Consider the following 22,567-nt stretch of genomic DNA (forward strand, 5'->3'; position numbering starts at 1 on the left):
ATTTTGTATTCTAATATGACAAAATTTATCCATTATATTCCATCCACATTCTAAGTAGCTTGTATTTTGATAATTTAATGGATATGAAACTCTAATAAATTTCAAATGGCTCACTAAAGTTTCAACAATATTTTTAAAATATAATTTTTCTTTATATAAATTTTTTAATTAAATTTCTTCATCGCATTGGCATACTACTAACACCATCTTGCATTTTATGGCTCACACACCTATTCAATTCACATGTTATGAGAGTGATGTGTGGGGTGCTTTTTAGCTCCAGACCAAAGGACTTGGTCCTTGTAACTAATGGTACTCCTTTCTCTTCAGCTCACGCTTATAAGGCAGAGGGGGGAGGGAGTTGCCTTCGATGTGGGATTGCAAAAAGCCAAAGGCTACAAAGGACCAAGTCCTTTGGCCTAGAGCTAAAAAGCACCCCACAGAATGTTTCATGAGATAGTCTCATAAGATAATTTTTCTAAAAGGAAAGAGACAAAAAAAAATGTAGAATAATTAAATATATAATAAAAAAAAAATGGTGATGGCTAGCAAGTTTAATCCTAAAAACCTGTGGCGGAAGAACTTTTCCCAATGTGGTCATAAATAAACTTCAATTAAACAAAATCTAATTAAAATAAAATTTCATATATTAGCAATAACAAAAAAAAAAAACACGCATATATATAAAATTTACAATTTCCTTCTACGAGTTTTTATATTTTGAAATCATTGCATAATAGTCACATTATCAATACTGCAATCTAGATTTCTTTAAAATTTTAGTTCAATAAAATATTTCTTGGACTTTTTTTTTATTTGAAAGGGTCTAATATATTGTTAAGGGGTCCAAACTTTAATTTTGTTGGGCCTAAAAATATTTAGGACAGTCACAATTTTTTTTAGAGTAGACAAATCATAACATTTTAAAAATATTTATATATAATAATTTTTTTTCCAGGATAAGGTGGTCCTGTGACGTTGCCATTTGTGATGTAAAAGAATTTTATTTTTAAAAGAAAAAAGATTTTTATAATCTTCTCTATTTACTTGCTCTAATAGAATCTCCCTCCACTTTTTTTTAAATGATAAAAAAATAAAAAAATAAAAAAGAAGAAGATAATTCCATGTACAAACATAACTTTCATAAACATGGTTTTTTAAATTATTATATTCAATCTCTTTTTTTTTCTCATTTCATTTTCAAGTACATGTTTAGGATTAAAAAAAAGAATAAAACATTTTTATCCTTAAAAAAACATTTCTTATATGATAAAGTTTGGCTCTGAATTAGTTTGGAGTCATCTTTTTTAATCCACTACGTGACAAATTATAAGTCTATCTAAATGTATTATTTAACAAATCGCGTGACTTTTTTAAATGGTCATATGAATGAAACTAGACATGGATAATCTCTTTAATTGCCTTATAATAGGTTTGAGCAAGATAGATTCAAACAGGTCAGGAGCCAAATTTTTTCCTTTTTTAAAATGCTCACGAGTGCTTATGCATATATATAGTTTTTTTCATAATAAAGAGTGCATGCATATTAATAAAAATCTAAGGTAAACAAAATAATTTCCTAAAAAAAGAGTAAGCAAAATAATAATACATGTCTATTATGCTAAACAACAACTGTAACAAAAAAAAAAAAGTATTAGTCCCAAAATTTTGGAACCGACTATGAATCCTCGACAGTATAGTTATGGTCAGTCATATATATTATTTTCCTCCAAACACTATAAGCCACTAACAAATAGGGCATACTTCAAACCCAAAGTCAAATATTTTACTTTATTTAAAGTCATGCTTTCTATTATTCCCTTAGTTGACATATCCTTTTTTGTTACATCTACTAATGTGATTTTTTTTTTTTTTTTTTTTTTGCCTTCTTCTACAATTTTTCATTCCCTCAACTTGGATCAACTCATTTTTTCTTATTAATTCATTAGTATTTTTTTTTTTTTTTTTTTTTGCCTTCTTCTACAATTTTTCATTCCCTCAACTTGGATCAACTCATTTTTTCTTATTAATTCATTAGTTGCTCTCCTTTAAACATAACCAAACCATCTTAAGCAACTCTATCTCATCTTTTTATCAATAGGAGTTACCTCTGTCTTTCAGCAAATTTCCTCATTCTAAAATCTTTCCAATAATTTGTATTAGATTCATTCACAAAAGAGTGACTAAATTTTACATTGGCCATCAACTTACTACAACCCTCCTTTTTTTTCTAGATTTGAGTTTGAACAAAATATATGACACTACTCATAGACATAGGTAGATAATAAAGAATATCATGCTGATTTTACTGTTTTTGAGAATCCGCCTGTGGACATCTCTAGTTTTTTAGATTTTGATTGTAATGGTCTGTTCTTGAACAGGCTCTGCCGGCTACTCTGTACACATTTTAGTTTGTTTTAATCTAATTCCTCTTCACCAAAAAAAAAATTAATAATAAAGAATATCATATTTTGATATTTGTTTTATATATATATATATATATATATATTGCAAAAAATGATTTCTTGTAACCGATGACCTGCCCAAGTCCGAGGGTTCACCAGTTGACTGGATACAAATGATTTCGTATGTTTCATTGGATGGTTTCATTCAATTCATCAAACGGGAACAGGTAAGAAAGTTTCTCCCAAGATCATATTGAGTGACGAATTGATCCTCGTCCTAAACTTGTTCCAACTCGAACCCTTGGACTTTCATATATGTAACATTAGGAAAATTTTCAATAAATTATTGGTCCCTTATTTAGTTTTAGGATGTCCCAGATGTACTCTTTGAAAAATCAATTAATAAATTTTACGTTAAAATGCAAATTACACCTTCTAAGTTAGACTGAAATTCATTCTAACCATCTAACTTTTCTTTCATTTAATTGAGACTTGTAAATTTCAAATTTATTCAATTTAGGCTTTTCATCCAATTTCAAATTAACTAATGAAAAAAATTTGAAAAAAAAAATTATTCTTAAAAAATCTATAAAACATTTTAATTAATTTTATAAATTTTTTCCATGTGAGAAAAATAGTTTTTTAATGGAAAAATTTTAACAAAATTAGACGAAATGTTTGAATTGGATAAATTAAAGAACTCAATAGAATAGAATGAAATAAAAGTTAAACAACTGAAATAAATAATTTTCGCCTAAATTTTATAACTTGCCTTTTATTTTATTTAAAAAATCAATACTATTTTTTTATTCGAGTTTAAATTAACCAAGATAATTTTAGAAACTTATACACTTTTTAACTAAAAATATATTGATATTAAATAAGATTTTTTTTTTTAAAATGTTGGAAATTTGGATTTTCTAAATAGACAAACAATTTAAGATAGAGTAGTAAAAACATTTAGAATATTCGAGTTGGACTGTTGAATTGGAAAAGCTTGCGGGACAGATGGGAAAGGAGTTTTGAACGGAGAAGGGAGCTCTCAGCTCTGTAAAACCTGAAGGTGTTACTGTTTCCCCATTCATTTTTCTCTCTAATCCCAATCAAATTAAGCCTAAAAAAACAAACAAAATCAAATAGGAATAGATTAGATGGGGAATTTATTTGTGAAGAAGCCCAAGATCACAGAAGTAGATCGAGCAATTCTCTCTCTCAAGACCCAACGCCGCAAGCTCGCCGATTATCAACGACAGGTACCCCACTAATTTCTACTAACTCTGTTTGCTTTCTTTTCAAGTTTAGGGAATTCTATTGTTTTGCAATTCCATTTTCAATTCGAAATTTAGGGAATTTTTGTGTGTGATAAACTCAAGTAAATGATCACAAATTGTTGATAACTACGTGACAAATGATAGAGTTTCAACTCAAATTCTGAAGTTTCAATAGGTTTTAGAAAAAATGGGCAATCTATGGTTTTTTGGAAAATCTCTGATAACTTAAATTTAATGGAACATATGAAAATTTTGCTCGGAACCCATTTGGGTGTTTGATCATGTGACTATAAAATGGTGAAATCATGTGTAAACATGCTAACAGATAAACACAATTTAACAAAGACGTGGGTTTAAGTTAGCTCAACTGCTAAAGTTTCTCGTCAAATAAGGGACCTAGGTTTGAATCCTGCTTACGACAAATTCCAATTGGTGTTTTGAGACTTGATGATAAAGAGCAATCGTCATGGGACGGATTTAATGAAGGTGCTATCGTTTTGTTTGGCATTCATGTGTAGGATTTTTCACTGCCCAATTGGTGTCGGGTGCAATTTCATGTGGGTTTTCGTTACTTTTAATTAACAGATATTCACTAAGGGTTTATAAACCTTTTCTTACTTTCAATTTTAGATGTGGGTTTTCGTTACTTGTGGGTTTTCGTTACTTTCAATTTGTTTTATAAACCTTGTGCGTGAAGTGAAGTGTAGACTACTGAAACATTATGTTTAAAATTTTAGATGTAAATTATTAGAAGTATAAGAGTGTGTGCATGTGAGTGTGTTTTATCTTTTGAAAGATCACAATCTTGTTAAGTTAATTGATTTGTAACTTGTTTCGGTAAGTCGTAATGAAACTTTAATTTGAATTATTATGCATCTTCATAAGGGTAAGGCTGCCTACCAAAGATCTCTTCTAGACCCTACAAAAGATTGCTGTTTTGTGCTCTGGTGCGGCCTTTTATGCATCTTCATGTGATTAAGCCCTTATGTTGCTTCCTTTTGTGTTTTACTTCTTGTAGCTTGATGCTGTCATTGAAGCAGAAAAGCAAGCTGCAAAAGACTTGATTCGTGAAAAGAGAAAGGACAGAGCTTTGTTAGCATTGAAGAAGAAAAAAACGCAAGAAGAATTATTGAAGCAAGTTGATGCCTGGCTTATTAACGTCGAGCAGCAAGTAATTATACCATTCGCAGCTTTATTTTTTTTTATTGAAAATTTTCACTCAACCAATTTGGGCGCCTTTTCAATTGCAATAGGATGGGCTTAACTTTTGTTTCTCCAATGTAAAAGGAAGTACTGGCTTTTATTTATTGCAGATATTTTTAAAAATTTCTTTCAAGCTTCTTATGATTGCATTCTTTAAGAAAACGTGTACATATCCCAACTTAAAATTTTGGTTCAGTTGGCAGATATTGAACTCGCAAGCAAGCAGAAAGCTGTCTTTGACAGTTTGAAGTCTGGTAATAATGCAATTAAAGCCATTCAAAGTGAGATAAACCTGGAGGATGTGCAAAAGCTTATGGATGACACCGATGAAGCCAGAGCTTATCAAGATGTGAGCTTCACTCTGGCTCTTTTATTTTCTCCGTTTCTCTTTTACTGCATGGTGGAGATTAGCATATTACTTAATTTTGATACAATACAATTTTAAAATGAGAAACATTTTTTTGGTCTTCTCAAAAGAACTTCAGGAATTTCCTTAGTTTCTTCGTCTACCCCAGCTCTATTAGATGTAGGACTATTTGTTATATGATGAGGTGGTATGTCTAATTATTTTAGGATATTCATTAGCTCTTGCCTCTTAAGTTCACTTGACATATAATTGCAGCAGTGGCATCTTCTAGGTGTGTATTTGCACCCTTTTTTATTTGTAATAATCATATAATTTATTGATCTAAACCATTCAAACAAATCCATAAAGCATGAGGGTACACAATTTTCAAAATTCAATTGAATCAGGTGAAATAAAGTGATCTATATTTTACCCTTATTTGTATGGTGAATATAATGCACATATGAGCAAACAAATAGCCTTGATTCTCTAGTAAAAATAAGAGTTAAATTTGTGTTCCCACTCAATTATCTAGTGTATAAGAGATACTTAACCTAAATTGTCTAAATTAGAACAAAATTTCACTTTTATTTTCAAAAAAAAAGATTGTGGTTCCATCAATTTGATGGGCATCTCCCTATTATAGTTTCTCCTAATAAATACACCAGATATTCTCTTTACCATGAATTTCATAACTTGGTTTGTTCAAAAAAGATGCTGGACGTAGAGATGATCATATCTCAGCTTTGTTTTCCAAACAACTGTGCTGTAAACTGAATTTAGCCAATTAGGCCTCCTGTCTAAAAAGGTGTGTGGATAATCCCCCTTTGCATTCCCTTATCATGTTTATGGTGTGCATTTTATTTGCTTAGGATCCATCTACATACTAATTTGCACTGCTTCTTGTAATTACAAGGGGACCATTTTTATTTGTTCATCCCATGCTTTTTATGGCACTTGCTTGTATTAATCTGATTGCTTTAATTATGAATCATAACTACTTCTTATTCAGCTACTTATTTCCCATTCTTTGTATCTTATTATATTTTGAAAATTTATAGTTAATTTCTAATGTATGTGTTGTCATGTTAAATACAATTTTGAAGGAAATTAATGCAATATTGGGGGAGAAATTATCAGCAGAAGATGAAGAAGAGATTTTAGCAGAATTTGAGAACTTGGAAAGTCAGGTGCGTATATTTTTCTATTCGGACAACTGGTTCATATCCAGCCTGAAGTTGTTTATATTTGTATAAAGTTTACAGTTTAAATGTGATAAATGTTTTCTCCTGTGTATTTGTCTTGTTGTCCATACCATGACTAATTTTGCTGTATTTAAGTTGTTTAAGTTCAAATCTTTATTCCTGTTTGGTCATTAGAATTTATACTTGGGGAATTCACTTTTTCTCAATTCTAAATGTAGCAGCCAGTTCTTGTATTAGGACCATCAAGGCTTTGCACTGTGGCACTGTATCATTCATTTTCCTGCAATATTACTATCTAAAATGCTAGAATTTGCATTTGGTGCATACCAAACATGGTTGGGAGTTGGGATGGGGCTGACTTGTGGGGTATTCTGTGTACAGCTTTTAGAAATGTAACAAATTCTGTAGCATTTAATGATTATCTTTTTCTTGTCCTGCTAATGCATTTGGACACCTTTGCCAGAAAAGGTATAGTATGCATTATTGTTATCACTATTATTACTATTATTTTTTCCCCAGATCTATACAAGCCTTCAGATTCAAGAGTTCCTTTCAGTTTGTATTTTGCAAGCTATCAACATTTGAAATATGTTTTAGCTCTTTCCACAATTGTTCATGTATTACCCATCAAACAAATCCAAGATGAATTATGAGCTTTAATCTGTGCAGTTTCCCATGTTGGTCATTAGGCCCTTGGCATTAGATCTTTTAATTCACTGCAAAGAAAATGGAGTTTCATAATTCACACACTAATTTTATGGTTGTTGTAATGAATTCTTTAGAAAATCAAATAGAAGACTAAAAATGTTGGAAGTCTCTGTGCCTGAGCTTGAGTTTCCTAATTTTATTGCTTTGTGCAGCTAATTGAATTTATTTGAACTAATTCCATTTCCATCTGTAGCTTGAACATTCATTCGAGACAATATAGTCTCTTTATGGTCTTCGTCTTTTGGGATTTTGACTTTGTATGGTCACATTGGCATTGTCCCCTTAAATTGTAGCTATGCCTTATCCTAAAAAGAAATTTCCCTTCATTTGTTCAGATCACTGTTCAAGATCTGCCTAACGTTCCTAATGTTCCCACTACAATACAATCTCCTGAAGAACATGATGAAAAGTTGGACCTTCCAGATGTACCGACCAAACCACCAGTCACACATGAAGTGGTTGCAGATGATGCTGAAGTTTCCACAAAGCGAAAAGGTCTCTCTCTCTCTCTCTCTCTCTCTCTCTCTCCCAATTTGTATTCGCTAATGCTAGAAAAATTTTAGAAACAGTTATGGAGTAACCACTCTCTCCCTCTCTCTCTCTCTCTCAATTTGTATTCGCTAATTCTAGAAATTTTTTTGAAACAGTTATGGAGGAACCATTGCCTGCCTGATTGGGAAAAACGGTCCACTGAGATTGGCATCGGCCATCATGTCAAGTTGGATGCTAACTTTAATGAACCATCTCCTGGCAACCTGCATCTAAACATGTACTGCATATTTTTTAATGGATTCTTGCAATTGTGTACGTGTGTTTTTTCAGCACAAATATTTCCATATTGGATTGTACAGATCTGTATCTCGACAATGTTCTTCATGTATAATGGTGTTGCAAATACTGATCACCTTCAACAAAGTCACAATCACACCCGAATTATACAAAACAAAAGTCTGTCCATCTACTTCATTCCCACCACTAAGCCTCACCCTCCTTGCCCATGCACTGCACGGGGCTTTTGAGTTGACCTTAAACAATTCCTTCACACTCATAAATAATCTCTACTACGAAGACGTTGTGGCAAGAGAGAAGAATGGCACGCCCTCTGGCCACTACCCTAGCCGAAAGGGTGTTCCTGATGGCAGACCGTACCCCCAAATGCCACCGCTAAGTCTATGTTTTTGTTTTTGCTTTCTTATGTCCAACTTAATAATAAAATGAAGAAGAAAAAAAATCTGAAACTTATTGTCCAAATGGCATGAGAATATTATATAAGTGGTCAATAAACTACACGAGGAGGGAAGGAGTTGATACGACAATCAAATACCGGGAAAAAAAAATATGAATAGATGGGTTAATGATAGAACACCATCACTCGACAGGATATGATGCATTTTACTACTGGGGAATCTAACTTCTATGTCTTCTATGCCACCATGGTAAGACTGGTTGGTGTCTTACGATGGTTAAGATTCCTATATGGTACAGCTAGCCAGGAAGAATGTTCAAATTGGATGCCCCTACCATTCATGTTTTTCTATCTTCCTAATTTTTATTGAAGCGAAGCTAACTTTCCAATAATAAAGAAACTAAATATATCACTTTATCACTTTGTTGTTGTTGAATGCAAAACACATTACAACACATGCACTATTTAACTTATAAAATTTACATTATATTCTTATAAAATAATTGCATTACATTTTCTCACGCATCATGTGAGTTTGCAACTAATGTTAAATTGTGAAAATGTTATTAAAAGAACTTTTTTTATAAAAAAAAAAAAAATATCATAATCGGTTAACTAATTTGAATATATCCAAGAATATTAAAAAATATATACACTCTCATTCTGTAGAACACATGTAACATGTTAAATTAAGTTTAAATTTTTTTTGAGAAAAAGTTTAAATTATTATATTGCCTATATTATTGAAACTTGAATTTTAAGGTTTTCTTTTGAATATTAAAAAATTTTATTACTTTTTTAGGGCCCATATCTCTAATTTCTAATGTCTATTTTGTTTGTATTTTTAAACCCAAAAGTAAAGAATTTCGCCCAAATAAAATAAAATTTCATACTTTTCCACCTAAAATTAAAGAAAAAATATTGAATTTTTAAGCCTAAAACTGAAAAGGCAACTATAAAAAGAATCAGTTTAAGGTCCTATTAGTCTAAAATAAACTAAATGGAAAGAAATGTTACGCTAATAAGGCTCAGTAGAAAGAAGCTTATTAGGGTCGTGATCCTACTCGGAATCAATGAGAAGGTTTAGGGATTATATTGTAGGATTGGTGAGAGGGTTCGGGGATCATATCGTAGGATCGACACGAGAATCGTAAGATCCTACTTTCCGATTAAAAAAATATACTAAAAAAAACCTACAATTATAATTCATAATATATATTAAAGAAACATTGAAAAAAAAATTGATACAAATTAGTGAAATTACTAATAAGAGATAAAGTTCTAAATTACAAATACATAAACAAAGTTCAAAGTTCAAAAGTTACAACTCACAAATACTAAGTTCTAAGTTAAACAACTCAAAGTATACATAATGTTTCACATAAATAACTCAAAGCAAATAGCAATGTCAATACCTAATATCTCACATAAACAACACAAAGCAAATAACAATATTTCAAACAACACTACAAACACACTCAATCATCAAGGCCAAAGTTTTGGTTATCTTGGATAAGTTCTTCAAAATACGGTTGATCATTATAAACAACATTCTCGTCATTATTAGCAGAATTACAAAATTATAAATTTAAAAATAAAAAATAAAAATCTCCTTCGTTATCAATGGTCTCTTTCACAGAGGTGTCACCGTTGAATTTCTCAATTTATCGCACTCTCCTTCTACTCTCTAGTAGTTTGTTCTATCTTTGGTGATTTTGTTTATAAAACTGACATGAACCTTAGGTTTTATTTTTTGCTTTATATATATATATATATATTGTAATCAATTTGGGCTAGGGCCACTGGGCTGATCTATTTTATATATATAAACTGAGATTGGCATCGGCCATCATGTCAAGTTGGATGCTAACTTTAATGAACCATCTCCTGGCAACCTGCATCTAAACATGTACTGCATATTTTTTAATGGATTCTTGCAATTGTGTACGTGTGTTTTTTCAGCACAAATATTTCCATATTGGATTGTACAGATCTGTATCTCGACAATGTTCTTCATGTATAATGGTGTTGCAAATACTGATCACCTTCAACAAAGTCACAATCACACCCGAATTATACAAAACAAAAGTCTGTCCATCTACTTCATTCCCACCACTGAGCCTCACCCTCCTTGCCCATGCACTGCACGGGGCTTTTGCGTTGACCTTAAACAATTCCTTCACTCTAGTAAATAATCACTACTACGAAGCCGGTGTGGCAAGAGAGAAGACTGGCACGCCCTCTGGCCACTACCCTAGCCTAAAGGGTGTTCCTGATGGCAGACCGTTACACCATACCCCAAATGCCACCGCTAAGTCTATACTACAGTTATTAATTACTATTAATTAATAACTGTAGTATAGATTAGAGCAGAAAAAGTGAGACAGAAGATTTGGACTCTTTTCTATCTTCCTAATTTTTATTGAAGCGAAGCTAACTTCCCAATAATAAAGAAACTAAATATATCACATTATCACTTTGTTGTTGTTGTTGAATGCAAAACGCATTACAACACATGCACTATTTAACTTATAAAATTTACATTATATTCTTATAAAATTATTGCATTACATTTTCCCATGCATCATGTGAATTTGCAACTAATGTTAAATTGTGAAAATGTTATTAAAAGAACTTTTTTAATAAAAAAAAAATATATATATATATATATCATAATCGGTTAACTAATTTGAATATATCTAAGAATATTAAAAAATATATACACTCATTCTGTAAAACAAATGTAACATGTTAAATTAAGTCTAAATTTTTTTTGAGAAAAAGTTTAAATTATTATATTGCCTATATTATTGAAACTTGAAATTTAAGGTTTTCTTTTGAATATTAAAAATTGTTATTACTTTTTTAGGGCCCATATCTCTAATTTCTAATGTCTATTTTGTTTGTATTTTTAAACTCAAAACTAAATAATTTTGCCCAAATAAAATAAAATTTCATACTTTTCAACCTAAAATTAAAGGAAAAAATACTGAATTTTTAAGCCTAAAATTGAAAAGGCAACTATAAAAAGAATCAATTTAAGGTCCTATTAGTCTAAAATAGACTAAATGGACAAAAATGTTACGCTAATATGGCTCAATAGGAAGAAGCTTATTAGGATCGAGATCCTACTCGGAATCAATGAGAAGTTTGGGGATTACATTGTAGGATCGGTGAGAGGGTTCGGGGATCATATTGTAGGATTGACACGAGAATCATAAGATCTTACTTTCCAATTAAAAAAAATATACTAAAAAAAAAACTACAATTATAATTCATGATATATTTTAAAGAAACATTGAAAAAAAAATTGATACAAATTAGTGAAATTACTAATAAGAGATAAAGTTCTAAATTACAAATACATAAACAAAGTTCAAAGTTCAAAAGTTACAACTCACAAATACTAACTTCTAAGTTAAACAACTCAAAGTATACATAATGTTTCACATAAATAACTCAAAGCAAATAGCAATGTCAATACCTAATGTCTCACATAAACAACACAAAGCAAATAACAATGTTTCAAACAACACCACAAACACACTCAATCATCAAGGCCAAGTTTTGGTTATCTTGGATAAGTTCTTCAAAATACGGTTGATCATTATAAACAACATTCTCGTCATTATTAGCAGAATTACAAAATAATAAATTTAAAAAAAAAAAAAAAAAAATCACCTTCGTTATCAATGGTCTCTCTCACAGAGGTGTCACCGTTGAATTTCTCAATTTCTCGCACTCTCCTTCTACTCTCTAGTAGTCTCTTCTATCTTTGGTGATTTTGTTTATTAGATTAAGGTGAAATCTGACATGAACCTTAGGTTTTATATTTTGCTTTATATATATATATATATATATTGTAATCAATTTGGGCTAGGGCCACGGGGCTGATCTATTTATTATATTTTTTTTCATCAGTTTGGAGCTTTGAGCTCCATTTAAAGGCCCGAAATTAACCAAAAAAAATTTTGAATTTCCCTTTATAGCACAAGATTTTTAGTATTGCTATGAGATCAAGATCCAATAAGATCCGAATCGAGATCCCACACAGATTTTACTTTAGTAGAGATTCTAGTGAAATCCGACGTTTTAGGAATGTAAGATCTTAAAATCTTAAGATCTAAAGATAAGGATTGAGATACTAATAACTATGAACAAAAGTAATAATAAATGTTACACTTCAATTTTTAAATATTATTATATAGATATAGATTAACACCAAACAGTCCAAACCATAAAATCATATATGTGAGTCCATTTGGAAACAACTTATTTAACTGAAATTGAAAACTTTTTTGCTGAAAATGTAGAAAAAAAAAATGTTAAAAACTAGCTAAATAGTACAATAAGACCCATGAATAGTACCAAAAAAAAAAAAAAAAAACTCAAATAAGCTAAACTTTTCATCACATTCCAAACAAACTATAAATACAACATTCCATACAAGTTTCTTTGCCAGACGTACATTACTTATTTTACAAAATATTACATCATGGTCTTAACTAGAATCTGAAAATGTTTCACTTAAAATGTATGCCTACATACAAAATTTACAGATCCACATGCAAAATCTGTCCATCAGAATTTGAGCCCAAGTTAGATGAGATCAAGAGTACTCGGCTAAAAAATCTTGACAGGATTAGTCGAGCTATATTCTCGGCTGCAACGGCACTTGTCTCCACTGTGCTAGCTGCATTCTCAAAAGCATTCACATAGTACAAATTCCGATCATCCAAGATAAATGGTGCAAATTCTTCAGGAGCATTGTAATGAGGGTAAGCACCCCAATCAATTCGAATGGTCTCCTGCCGCACACTGACAGTAGCAGCAATAAACAGAAATTAGTATCTAAGCATTCAAGGGTTCAGCATTTAGTTCATTTATAGTTCAATGATGGTGATAATCAATAAATGGTGAAAATCAAATTAATTTAACTTGTCAACTACACCTATTTTATTACTGCCTTGCCAACTAGAAGTAAGCAAACTGACAGAAATCGACTTTTTTTTTATATCAACCTCCCACGTCTTAATTAGGTATCAAGACATTAACCCAGATCCTGCATAATTACTGATTTTAGCAGCAACCTTGAAAGGTGCAAGTGAGTAACTTCTGTAGCAGATCACAAGGACATCAATAAAAATCAACTTCCCATACAGTAAATTGTAACTAAAATCCAATCCAAAAGAAAGAAAACAGAGACAGAAGAAGAAAGAAAGGAAACAAAAACAGAAGAAGAAAAAAAGATATATATATATATAGTGAATTTAAAATATTACCTAAAGAAGCTATCCAGTAAGATATCTGCCATGGGTTCCCGGGAGAATATCTTGTAAGTAAAATCTTTCTCATCATGTTTCTTGAGAACTGAAATGCTTGTGAATGGAAGGTCAGGATCCTCTAGAGTGGCCACCAGTTTTGGATTTCTGATACAGCATCCAGGCCGAAATATCCCTTGACATAACAACACATCAAGATTTGAGAAAAAGGAAAATAAAGTATGGACTATACGTGTGCGCACACACAAAAAGTCTGACATATAGGTATTAACAGTTGCTAGGTTACTTACCGGATTTAAAAGGCCCCTTACAAAAGTTGCATGTGTGTGCTGTAATTTTCTCTTAGGAATTGAAATTGGAGGAGTAAACTGAATATTCAACTCATCCAGAGGAGTGGCAACCACTGCAACTTCACATTTGTAACTATTTCCTTTTGTGGAGTTAAGTTCATAATATTCTCCAAGATAAGAGACAGAATCTATTTCTTCATGGAGGTGCAATGCAGCATCAGAACGATTAATGAGTCCAGCAGCCATCTGCCAATTCCCTCCTTCAATAGCCCACACTCCTCCACCAGATCCTGCCAATGAAACTGCACCAGCAAGTCCACTGATAGAGGCACTTTGGCCATAATTGATTCTTGTGGTGACCTGCATAAATCAACAGAATTTTAATTATGATGAATCTTGAAAAATTATTTTTTTTTAAAATGATCCAGTTCCAGGTCAATTTTATATTTCAACAGATCAAAATTACATCATCTTCCATTATACTGAGAATAAGTAAGATACTAATACTGAAAAACTGATGAAGGATGCTTCTCCTTAGATATTCACCAGTTAAGAACTGAAAAGACAAAAAGGTTGAAGATAACTACTGCTAATTTGAAGAATTGCAATAAAAGCTGCTAAGGAAAGTATATAGCATGTCCTAACTCAAACCAAATGCAACAGTAGACAATTGTCTCATCGTCACCCATTAGACCAGAATGTTTCTTGCAAACGGCAAAAGCCAATGGAAAGGAAGTGATGTTTAAACTTGAAGCTGGGAAATGTCAATAGGGCAAGCAGCCTTCCACATCTTCATGCTTGATATGAGGTTGTGAATTCCCAAATCTATGTGAATTTCTACAGTTAGGTCTTCAGTATTGGCAAATGGCTTCTTCTGGAATTTTTCGTCTAATAGCTCAAGGTGCATATGTAAGTGTCCCATCCCAACTATAGTATCTCAAACCCATCTGCGACCATCTCACCATAATCACTATCCCAACCAGTATCCTTCACATATATCTAAAGACAATTTAACTATCCAACAGTATATGCAGGCAGATTAAAAGTCTTACCAATTTCACTCAATTAAGATGTTAGAATTTCTTGTTTCTTAAGTCAACCATCTCAAAATCTTCACTTCAACTATACTCAACGAGTTAATATATTCACTGGTCCATTTATGTTTCATAAATCATAACAAATCATTTTATCATTTTATAGTTCTCTCGATCTGTATGCAAGCATTTAAGAAATCCAAAACAACCCAGAAGCATAACCATACTCAACCTTCCAAATCAGGTACCAAAAAAGTATTTCTGTTGTATCTGCACTCAATCAACCAATATGCAAAAAGTAAAGATGATTATTGAAAGAAACATTGAAGTAAAACAGTCCCAAGTTCTTACAGTGACAAGCTCTTTTATCAACAAGGGAGACAACCCAACATCAATCAACTCCTCTTGTAGAGTCCGGGTGGTGAGGTTGTACAAACCTGCCCATTTAAGCATCTCATCCACTGTCTCAAAAACGGGTCTGGATTCAAACCTTTCATAGTACTTCAAGAAGTTATTCACAGTACCCTACACCACAAAATATAGAATTTAGATCAACAATGAGAGAAAGAAGCTTATTCTTCTTCAAACATAGAGCAATAAAAGCATTTCAAAGAGATACCGACAAATGGACAAACTTTTTAATCAACATAAGCATTTTAATAAAATAAACACTGTCCCTAAACTTTACCTCCAGAGTGATTTTAGTATCTATAGTTTAAAATGACCATTATAGTTTTTAGTTTGGCCATGTCATTTAAGGAACTAAAAGCGATCACTTCAAACATCACGAACTAATGCTAGGATACTATAAATTCTACTAAAAAGTCAATGTGACACCAATCACAAAAAAAAAAAAAAAAAAAAAAAAAAAAAAAAAAAAAAAAAAAAAGTAATTCAAACATTCATTTCTTATGTTTTCAAAATCCACCAATCATATCTTTGCCATATATACGTAAAGGTTATGCTGTAAAAATTTATAGTATTTTATCATTTTCCCTTCCTAAAACAAATCTATTTGAGACCAAAAACAAACAAGAAGTCTAGAGTTACAAAAAATTTCATAATTGCCGAGACCGCAAGTTGTTATTAGTAAGTAAAAAAAATCTCATAATTGCCAAGATGGCAAGTTATTATTGGTAAATAAAAAATAAATAAAAAAAAACTATAGCAATTGATAAAAAGAAGGGAAAAGTCTTAATTTACATTGTAATAGCAAATTAACACCCGTTGTTTCGATGTAAAATACTTACGCAAATTTATGTAAAATATTTTACGCTAGTAAGACATTTTACATTTGCTCACTCCCTCCTAACCCGATACTTACCACTCCATTCACTCCCAAATCAGATTTCTCTCCAAAAAAAAAAACCCAGCCACCTCCGATCCCCTCTCCCTTCAATCCCAGGCTCCAGGTCTATAGCACCACCTGCCAGCTCCAGCTTCCGCCGGCACTGGTCATTGCCGGCAATAACTCTCCCTTTCACTCTCAAGTTCTGTCTTCCCACAAACCAGAGCCACCAAGGAGCTCATCACTCTCAGGTTCGTCGGGGCTCTTGCCATTCTCTCTTACCCATCTCGAACAGACAAAGAAAGTCACAAAGAGGCTTCTTGAGAGGTCTGATGCTGGTGGTGGTCAAGGTAGCTTTTGGGCATGATCTGGTAGCGGCGGTCAAAGGAGCTGTTGCGGTGGAGATTTGGGTCTTTGTGGATTGGTTCTGAATTGGTTTTTTTTTTTTTTTTCTGAAATAGAGATCCGATGACGGTGTTTGGGTTTGTTTAGTCGGTCTTGGGTGTTTGGGTTGTTGATGACAGTGGCTGATTGGATGGGATAACAGTGGGTTGGTGGATGACGGTGAGTGTGGTGGCTGCTGGCTTTGCAATGGTTGTTGGTGGCTGGGTATGGAGTGGTTGGTGGGTGACGGTAACTGTGTTGGTTGGGTTTGTGGTGGCTGACTTTGCAATGGTTAGCGGTGGCTATGCTATGTTTGTGGCGGTTGAGTTTGTGCTAGCTGGCTTTGCAACGGTTAGTGGCGGTTGGTTTATGTTTGCATTTCCAAATGTTTAGATTACACCAAACACTTGCCAAATACTTGAAAATGATTTTACTTTGAAAATATTTTACTAAGATTCACGTTATAGATTAACGAATGTGTACAGTATTGAACATATTTTTTTGCAAATGTGTACGATGTTTTTTTTTTTTTTTTTTTGACAATATGTGTACGATGTTTTTTTAGTACAAAGTAAACCTATAATTACCCATAAAGAAAAAATGTAGTAAAACATGTGGGCATAAGACTAAAACAAAAGTTAAAAAACAGAGACAGAGACAGAGACTAGTGCTAAAAACCTCGACGAAGGTTTGCATTTTGAGGATCGAGAAGCCGTAGCGCACGAACATGAGAAGCAAGTTGGCGAGCGAGGCAATCTTGTCGACAAAGGGAATCTTGGAACTGAAACTGTGTGTCTTGAAAACGAACTTTTGACCGTCCCAGATGCCGAGAGAGAAGGAATCGGAAGGAGGGTCCTTGTTTTTGAGACCCAACAGTTGGGTGTAATTCACGGCGTAGTAATTCTTTGGGTGGAGAATTGAGGCTCCGGCTTCGAAAGTCTGGCCGCTCACGTTGACCGTGGCCATGCGGCCACCTACGACGCCGTTTCTCTCGAAGATGTGGATTGAGAACGGGTTTGAGTTTGAGGAGGAGGAGTAGAGGCGGAGGAAGTGGGCCACGGAGGAGCCGCCGATGCCGCTGCCGATGATGCAGATTGTTGGTGGGTCATTTGTTGGGCTTTTTTGGGGATCCGATTGGGACTGGGCTTGAGCTTGGGGACGAGAGAGAAAGAGGAAGAGGAAGAAGGTGAAGAAGGATAAGATGAGTGGTGAGACCATGTTGTTGTTGTTGTTGTTGTTATCTGAAGTTAGTTTACTCTCTATGTCTTTGAGCTTATAGCTTTGCTTATTTTGTAGCTTGTCTGATCTGATAGATTTGGAGTCAATCCTCACACCATTAAAAAACTATGTTTGTGCATGGATCTAGGGAAGGTTAAACAGGGGCGGCGCCAAAGCAAATTCAGTGGGTTCAAAATGAACCTGACTTCAAAATAAAAAGCTATATATAAAAAAATAATAAAATAAAAAATAGTTTTTTTTAAAGTTTAATACTTTAATTTTTTTTTTTTTAATTTACACTCTAACTTAAATTTTACGCATCTTTATTATAAGTATTTTCGATTTTAAGAATAAAGAGTATGTTTTTTTTTTTTTGGAGAAACCAAATAAAGAATAAGTGTTTGTGAATTGTAAGTGTAATTTTTTTTTTAATTATGAATTTATATTATATGTGTGTGAGTATGTTTAATATTAATTGTGTACATTACTTTTTATTATAATGTTACGTATTTATGTAAATTATGATGTGTATAGATGTTTATATGTACAATATAAATATAATATAATTTTATATAATTTAATAATTAAGAAATAGAAAGGGTTTTTTCTTTTTTACATGTGTATTTATTGTTATCATATTATAATAACTTTTTGTAATAAAATTAGTAAAATTCAAGAAAACAATTGTAAAGTTAATGATTGTTTAAGCATTAGCATCGCATACCCTTGGTGCGATGGTCACTCCACAAGTATAAGTGTTTGTGGAGTCTATGGGACAAGGGCTGAGGTTTAAGTTTCTATGAGGGAATTTCGCACACATATACACTCAAATTAGGCTAGAGTAAAATTTTTGTCTTGTATACAAAAAAAGATTATTCAAGCATTTAATTGGTTAAGTAGACTTGTCTCAAAAAAAAATGGTTAAATAGACAGGTAGTGTATAATTTATGCATGAATAAGTGTGATTGTATGCGTTAATAATTAATACGGAACCAATGAATTAAAATTAGTCATTTAGTCTAAAATATTTTTATGAAAACAAAATCAAATAGATAATAATAACTGTATAAAGATAAAAATGTTAGACAAACTTAACAAAATAAAATGATCATAGACTCATAGCTACCCACATTAGTAATAGATATTCATAATGAACTATCATGTAACATTTAAAATTTGAAAATTTATATAATAAAATTGTAAAACTTTATGTATTATTATTATTTTTTTCGATAATTCAATATATTCAAGTTCTCTTTTTATTAAAATTTTGTAGTGACCCTCCTAAACAAAATTCCTAGAGCCGCCACTAGAACTTAACAGCATATTATATTATTTCTATTGTTTCTCAAAAAAAATATTATTTCTATTAAAAAAAAAACTATTTTCTTGTTGGATGTGTACTGTAGTCTCAGCCCTGCAAATACCAAGTTATTACAAAAAAATAAAAATAAAAAATCCTTTGGGTGATCTTAAGATGTTCATTTTTAAGTTTTGAGAAGTTAAAAATCATTGGAGATGATCTTAAGATGTTGATCTTAGGTTCAAAACCTAAGATCTCATGTGATGATATCTTAAAAATCACTAAACCAAACCTTATGTTTATGTTATCCAATTTTATTTATTAGTAATCTAACTATAAACTGCTAAATAAGTGGCGTCCATTAAGCCATATCACTCGTTTAGCATAAATAGATAGTAGTATGTCCAAGAAAATGAAATCAATGTCAAAAGGGTATTTTAATCCATTTTTATTATACTACTAGTAATTTTTAATTAAAAAACTTAATTCAAGCATTGACTAAATTTATGGATACGATCTGAGTTTGAGCAGGAAGGTAGCAATGTTTTATCAGAGCCAGCAAGGAGTTTATAAGCACTTCGAGTGGAAAAATTACCTTGAGGAGAAGGCAGCCAAACATGTTTATCTGCAGTGTCCTGGTAGCTCAGAGAGATGCCGTGAATAATGCTGGCTTCTTGGGGAGGAATTCTTGATCAACCAATTCAGTCTTCGTGTGTCGGCATTAATTAATTCACAAACTCTAGCTTCAAGGGGTAACACCGAGAGTGGAGAAGAAATTTTTGAGCCCGAGAGTTTTGGTAACCATCTATCCCTTCTTATCTGGATTGACTGCCCATTACCAACTCTCCAAACCGTGCCTAAGTTTATAACTTGTCTTGCTTGACAAAGACTTTTCCAAGCATACGAACCCTTATTTGCCGTATCACATTCCATAATAGAGCAGTCAGGAAAAAACTTCGCTTTGAACACCTTATAAAACAAAGAATTTTCGTGGGTGCTCAATCGCCACACCTGTTTAGCAACTACACGAAGAGGGAAAGGAGTTGATACGACAATCAAATACCGGGAAAAAAAATGAATAGATGGGTTAATGATAGAACATCATCACACGACAGGATATGACGCATTTTACTACTGGGGAATCTAACTTATATGTTTTCAATGCCACCATGGTAAAACTAAGACTGGTTGGTGTCTTAAGATGGTAAAGATTCCTATCTGCTACAGCCATATTCTATAAGAATGTTCAAATGGGATGCCCCTAAATCAATCATGTTTTTCCATCTTCCTAATTTTTATTGAAACGAAGCTGACTTCCCAATAATTAAGNTTTTGTGTGATAAGAGAGGGTTCTTCTGTTGTGGTTTTGATTAGAAATTCTAATCTGGGTTCTGGGTTTTCTTCTTCTTAGTAACGTATGGACCCGAAGGATAACACCAGACGTTGTACAAAGTTTGGAAGGGAAGTAATAAATTTTTCTGTGGTGGGAGATTAATCTTTGGGCCTGATGTGGCATCCCTGTTTCTGTCCACACTCTTTTTGCCGTCCCTGCAATTACTTTTTCTATAAAGATTTATCTTAAAATCAAGGATATGAAGAACAACGATAACCTTCTTTGGTATTTTGTATTGATTGTGAGTTTATTCATCACGTTTTGGATTTAGCATTTCTCTTCTTGACCTCTAGTAGAGATCCTGGAATAGTCCTAGAAATTTAAGCCCTCCTGAATCAGATGAAGCATTTGATCTAACTACCCCATCGACGTTTTGAAACTACCCCGGACAAAAGATGTGCTTGTGAATGGTCACTCAGTAAAAGTGAAGTACTGTGACACTTGTATGCTCTATCGCCCGCCTCGTACTTCTCATTGTTCTATCTGCAACAATTGTGTCCAGAGATTTGATCATCACTGTCCATGGGTTGGGCAATGCATTAGATTACGTAACTATCGGTTCTTCTTCATGTTCTATCAACTTCAACCATCTTGTGCATTTATGTGTTTTCATTTTCTTTGACCACATTCTTCAAAAGAAAGGCCGTTTTTGGAATGCTGTGTCGCATGACATCCCATCGGATATTCTCGTAGTGTACTGCTTCATAGCTGTCTGGTTTGTTGGTGTTACAATTTTCCATTCTATCTGATTTGCACAAACCAGACAACTTACGAGAACTTCCGCTACTGATATGATAAGAAGGAGAATCCATATAACAAGGGAATGATGGGAAACCTCAGAGAAGTTTTTTTTCTCTAAGATCCCCCTTCAATGAATAAATTCCGATCATTTGTTAATGAGCAAGAACATATGGTGGTGGCATCTCTGACTCCAAACAATGGGGAATCTTTTGTAAGCTCAAAGGAGAAAATTGACATTGAAATGGGAACTAAGCGTGTGGAGGGCAGTGGTTTCTCACTTCCAGAAATATTGCGGAATTTGGACTATGACGACTTGGTGGATAATATTAAGAGTAAAGAGGAAGAAAGAACACCTGCTTTTGACTCATTATTGTCTGTTGAGCAAGAACCAAAAGAATCTGTTCCAAGCTCCATTGGAGATGGGATGCAAAGCTCATCTTTTGGAGATGAAGCAAGATCTATTCAAATATCCTCTACTGGAGATGGTGTTGGGGAATCTGATCAGCTTTTCATCTTCCCCAAGTTGACTCCGTCAGCTCAAAGCTGTAGACTCCTACCGTTGTCACTTGTCAATGGACACAAGTAAGACTGACGGGTTTTTTGGAACGTCGCTCTATGCCTTTCCATCGGTGAGTGTTCATATTTACAATTTTATCCTTATCAGAACTGGCCATGGAAATTGGCTTGTACATCTTGGTGCAGATAAAACGGATTTCTTGTTTCTCAAGTTGCAGTAGTTCATTGTGAGGGGCCGCGACTCTCTAGATATAGAGGTTGAATACAAGCTCAGGGATGTAATTTTTGTGCTGAAAAGCAGAGAAAATTGTTTATATGCCTTTTCATCTATTCTTATAAAGTTCAGATCCATGCTGTTATAACCTGTATATGTCACTGTTCAAGATAAGACGGAAATGTGGAACAAATTAGCGTCACAAAGTGTATAATGATCTGTAGATTGTGTTGTAGGATTTTCCTCTACTTTTTGTCTGCCCCTTCAATGACTCAACTTGTATTTGGCTAGAGTTGTGTATAGCTGGAATTCATCTTTTCTGATCAAAAAAAGAAACTGAATATGTCATATTATCGTTATGGTTGTTGTTGAATGAAAAACACATTACAACACATGCACTATTAAGCCTATAAAATTTACATTATATTCTTATAAAATAATTATATTACATTTTCTCACGCATCATATGAGTTTGCAACTAATGTTAATAAAAAGGAATTCTCAATTCTAAAATGTGTCATATATATATATATATATGAAAATTTAAATTTAATAAAAAGATTTGAATTATATAATTATA

At 32.7% G+C, this 22,567-nt stretch overlaps 2 protein-coding genes and 1 pseudogene across 2 annotated transcripts; 2 read left to right on the forward strand and 1 right to left on the reverse strand.

Annotated features, from left to right (window-relative positions):
• The first annotated feature begins 3,359 nt into the window (after positions 1–3,359).
• On the forward strand, positions 3,360–8,053 carry LOC112029322 (vacuolar protein sorting-associated protein 20 homolog 2). The gene is made up of 6 exons (XM_024062011.2): positions 3,360–3,658; positions 4,695–4,847; positions 5,076–5,228; positions 6,332–6,415; positions 7,474–7,633; positions 7,786–8,053. Exons 1-6 carry the CDS (start codon positions 3,557–3,559, stop codon positions 7,809–7,811), a joined length of 678 nt encoding a protein of 225 aa, XP_023917779.2. The 5' UTR covers positions 3,360–3,556; the 3' UTR covers positions 7,812–8,053.
• Positions 8,054–12,717: 4,664 nt separating this feature from the next.
• Positions 12,718–17,991, reverse strand: LOC112029316 (farnesylcysteine lyase). The gene is given in 6 exon segments (XM_065778835.1): positions 12,718–13,142; positions 13,607–13,751; positions 13,754–13,781; positions 13,897–14,256; positions 15,282–15,455; positions 17,281–17,991. Coding segments are annotated over 6 exon segments (1,512 nt in total). The 5' UTR covers positions 17,821–17,991; the 3' UTR covers positions 12,718–12,877.
• Positions 17,992–20,241: 2,250 nt separating this feature from the next.
• Positions 20,242–21,994, forward strand: LOC112028610 (probable protein S-acyltransferase 4; annotated as a pseudogene).
• The last annotated feature ends 573 nt before the right edge of the window (positions 21,995–22,567 follow it).

Source organism: Quercus suber, unplaced genomic scaffold, assembly GCF_002906115.3.
Source record: "Quercus suber isolate HL8 unplaced genomic scaffold, Cork oak 2.0 scaffold_191, whole genome shotgun sequence".
NCBI lineage: Eukaryota > Viridiplantae > Streptophyta > Magnoliopsida > Fagales > Fagaceae > Quercus > Quercus suber.

Bases quoted from the DNA above. Each gene is read 5' to 3' on its own strand.
- LOC112029322 (XM_024062011.2), top strand. From the start codon at position 3,557: ATGGGGAATTTATTTGTGAAGAAGCCCAAGATCACAGAAGTAGATCGA. The intron at 3,659-4,694 runs GTACCCCACTAA...TACTTCTTGTAG, and splicing joins TCGCCGATTATCAACGACAG to CTTGATGCTGTCATTGAAGC. The intron at 4,848-5,075 runs GTAATTATACCA...ATTTTGGTTCAG, and splicing joins TTATTAACGTCGAGCAGCAA to TTGGCAGATATTGAACTCGC.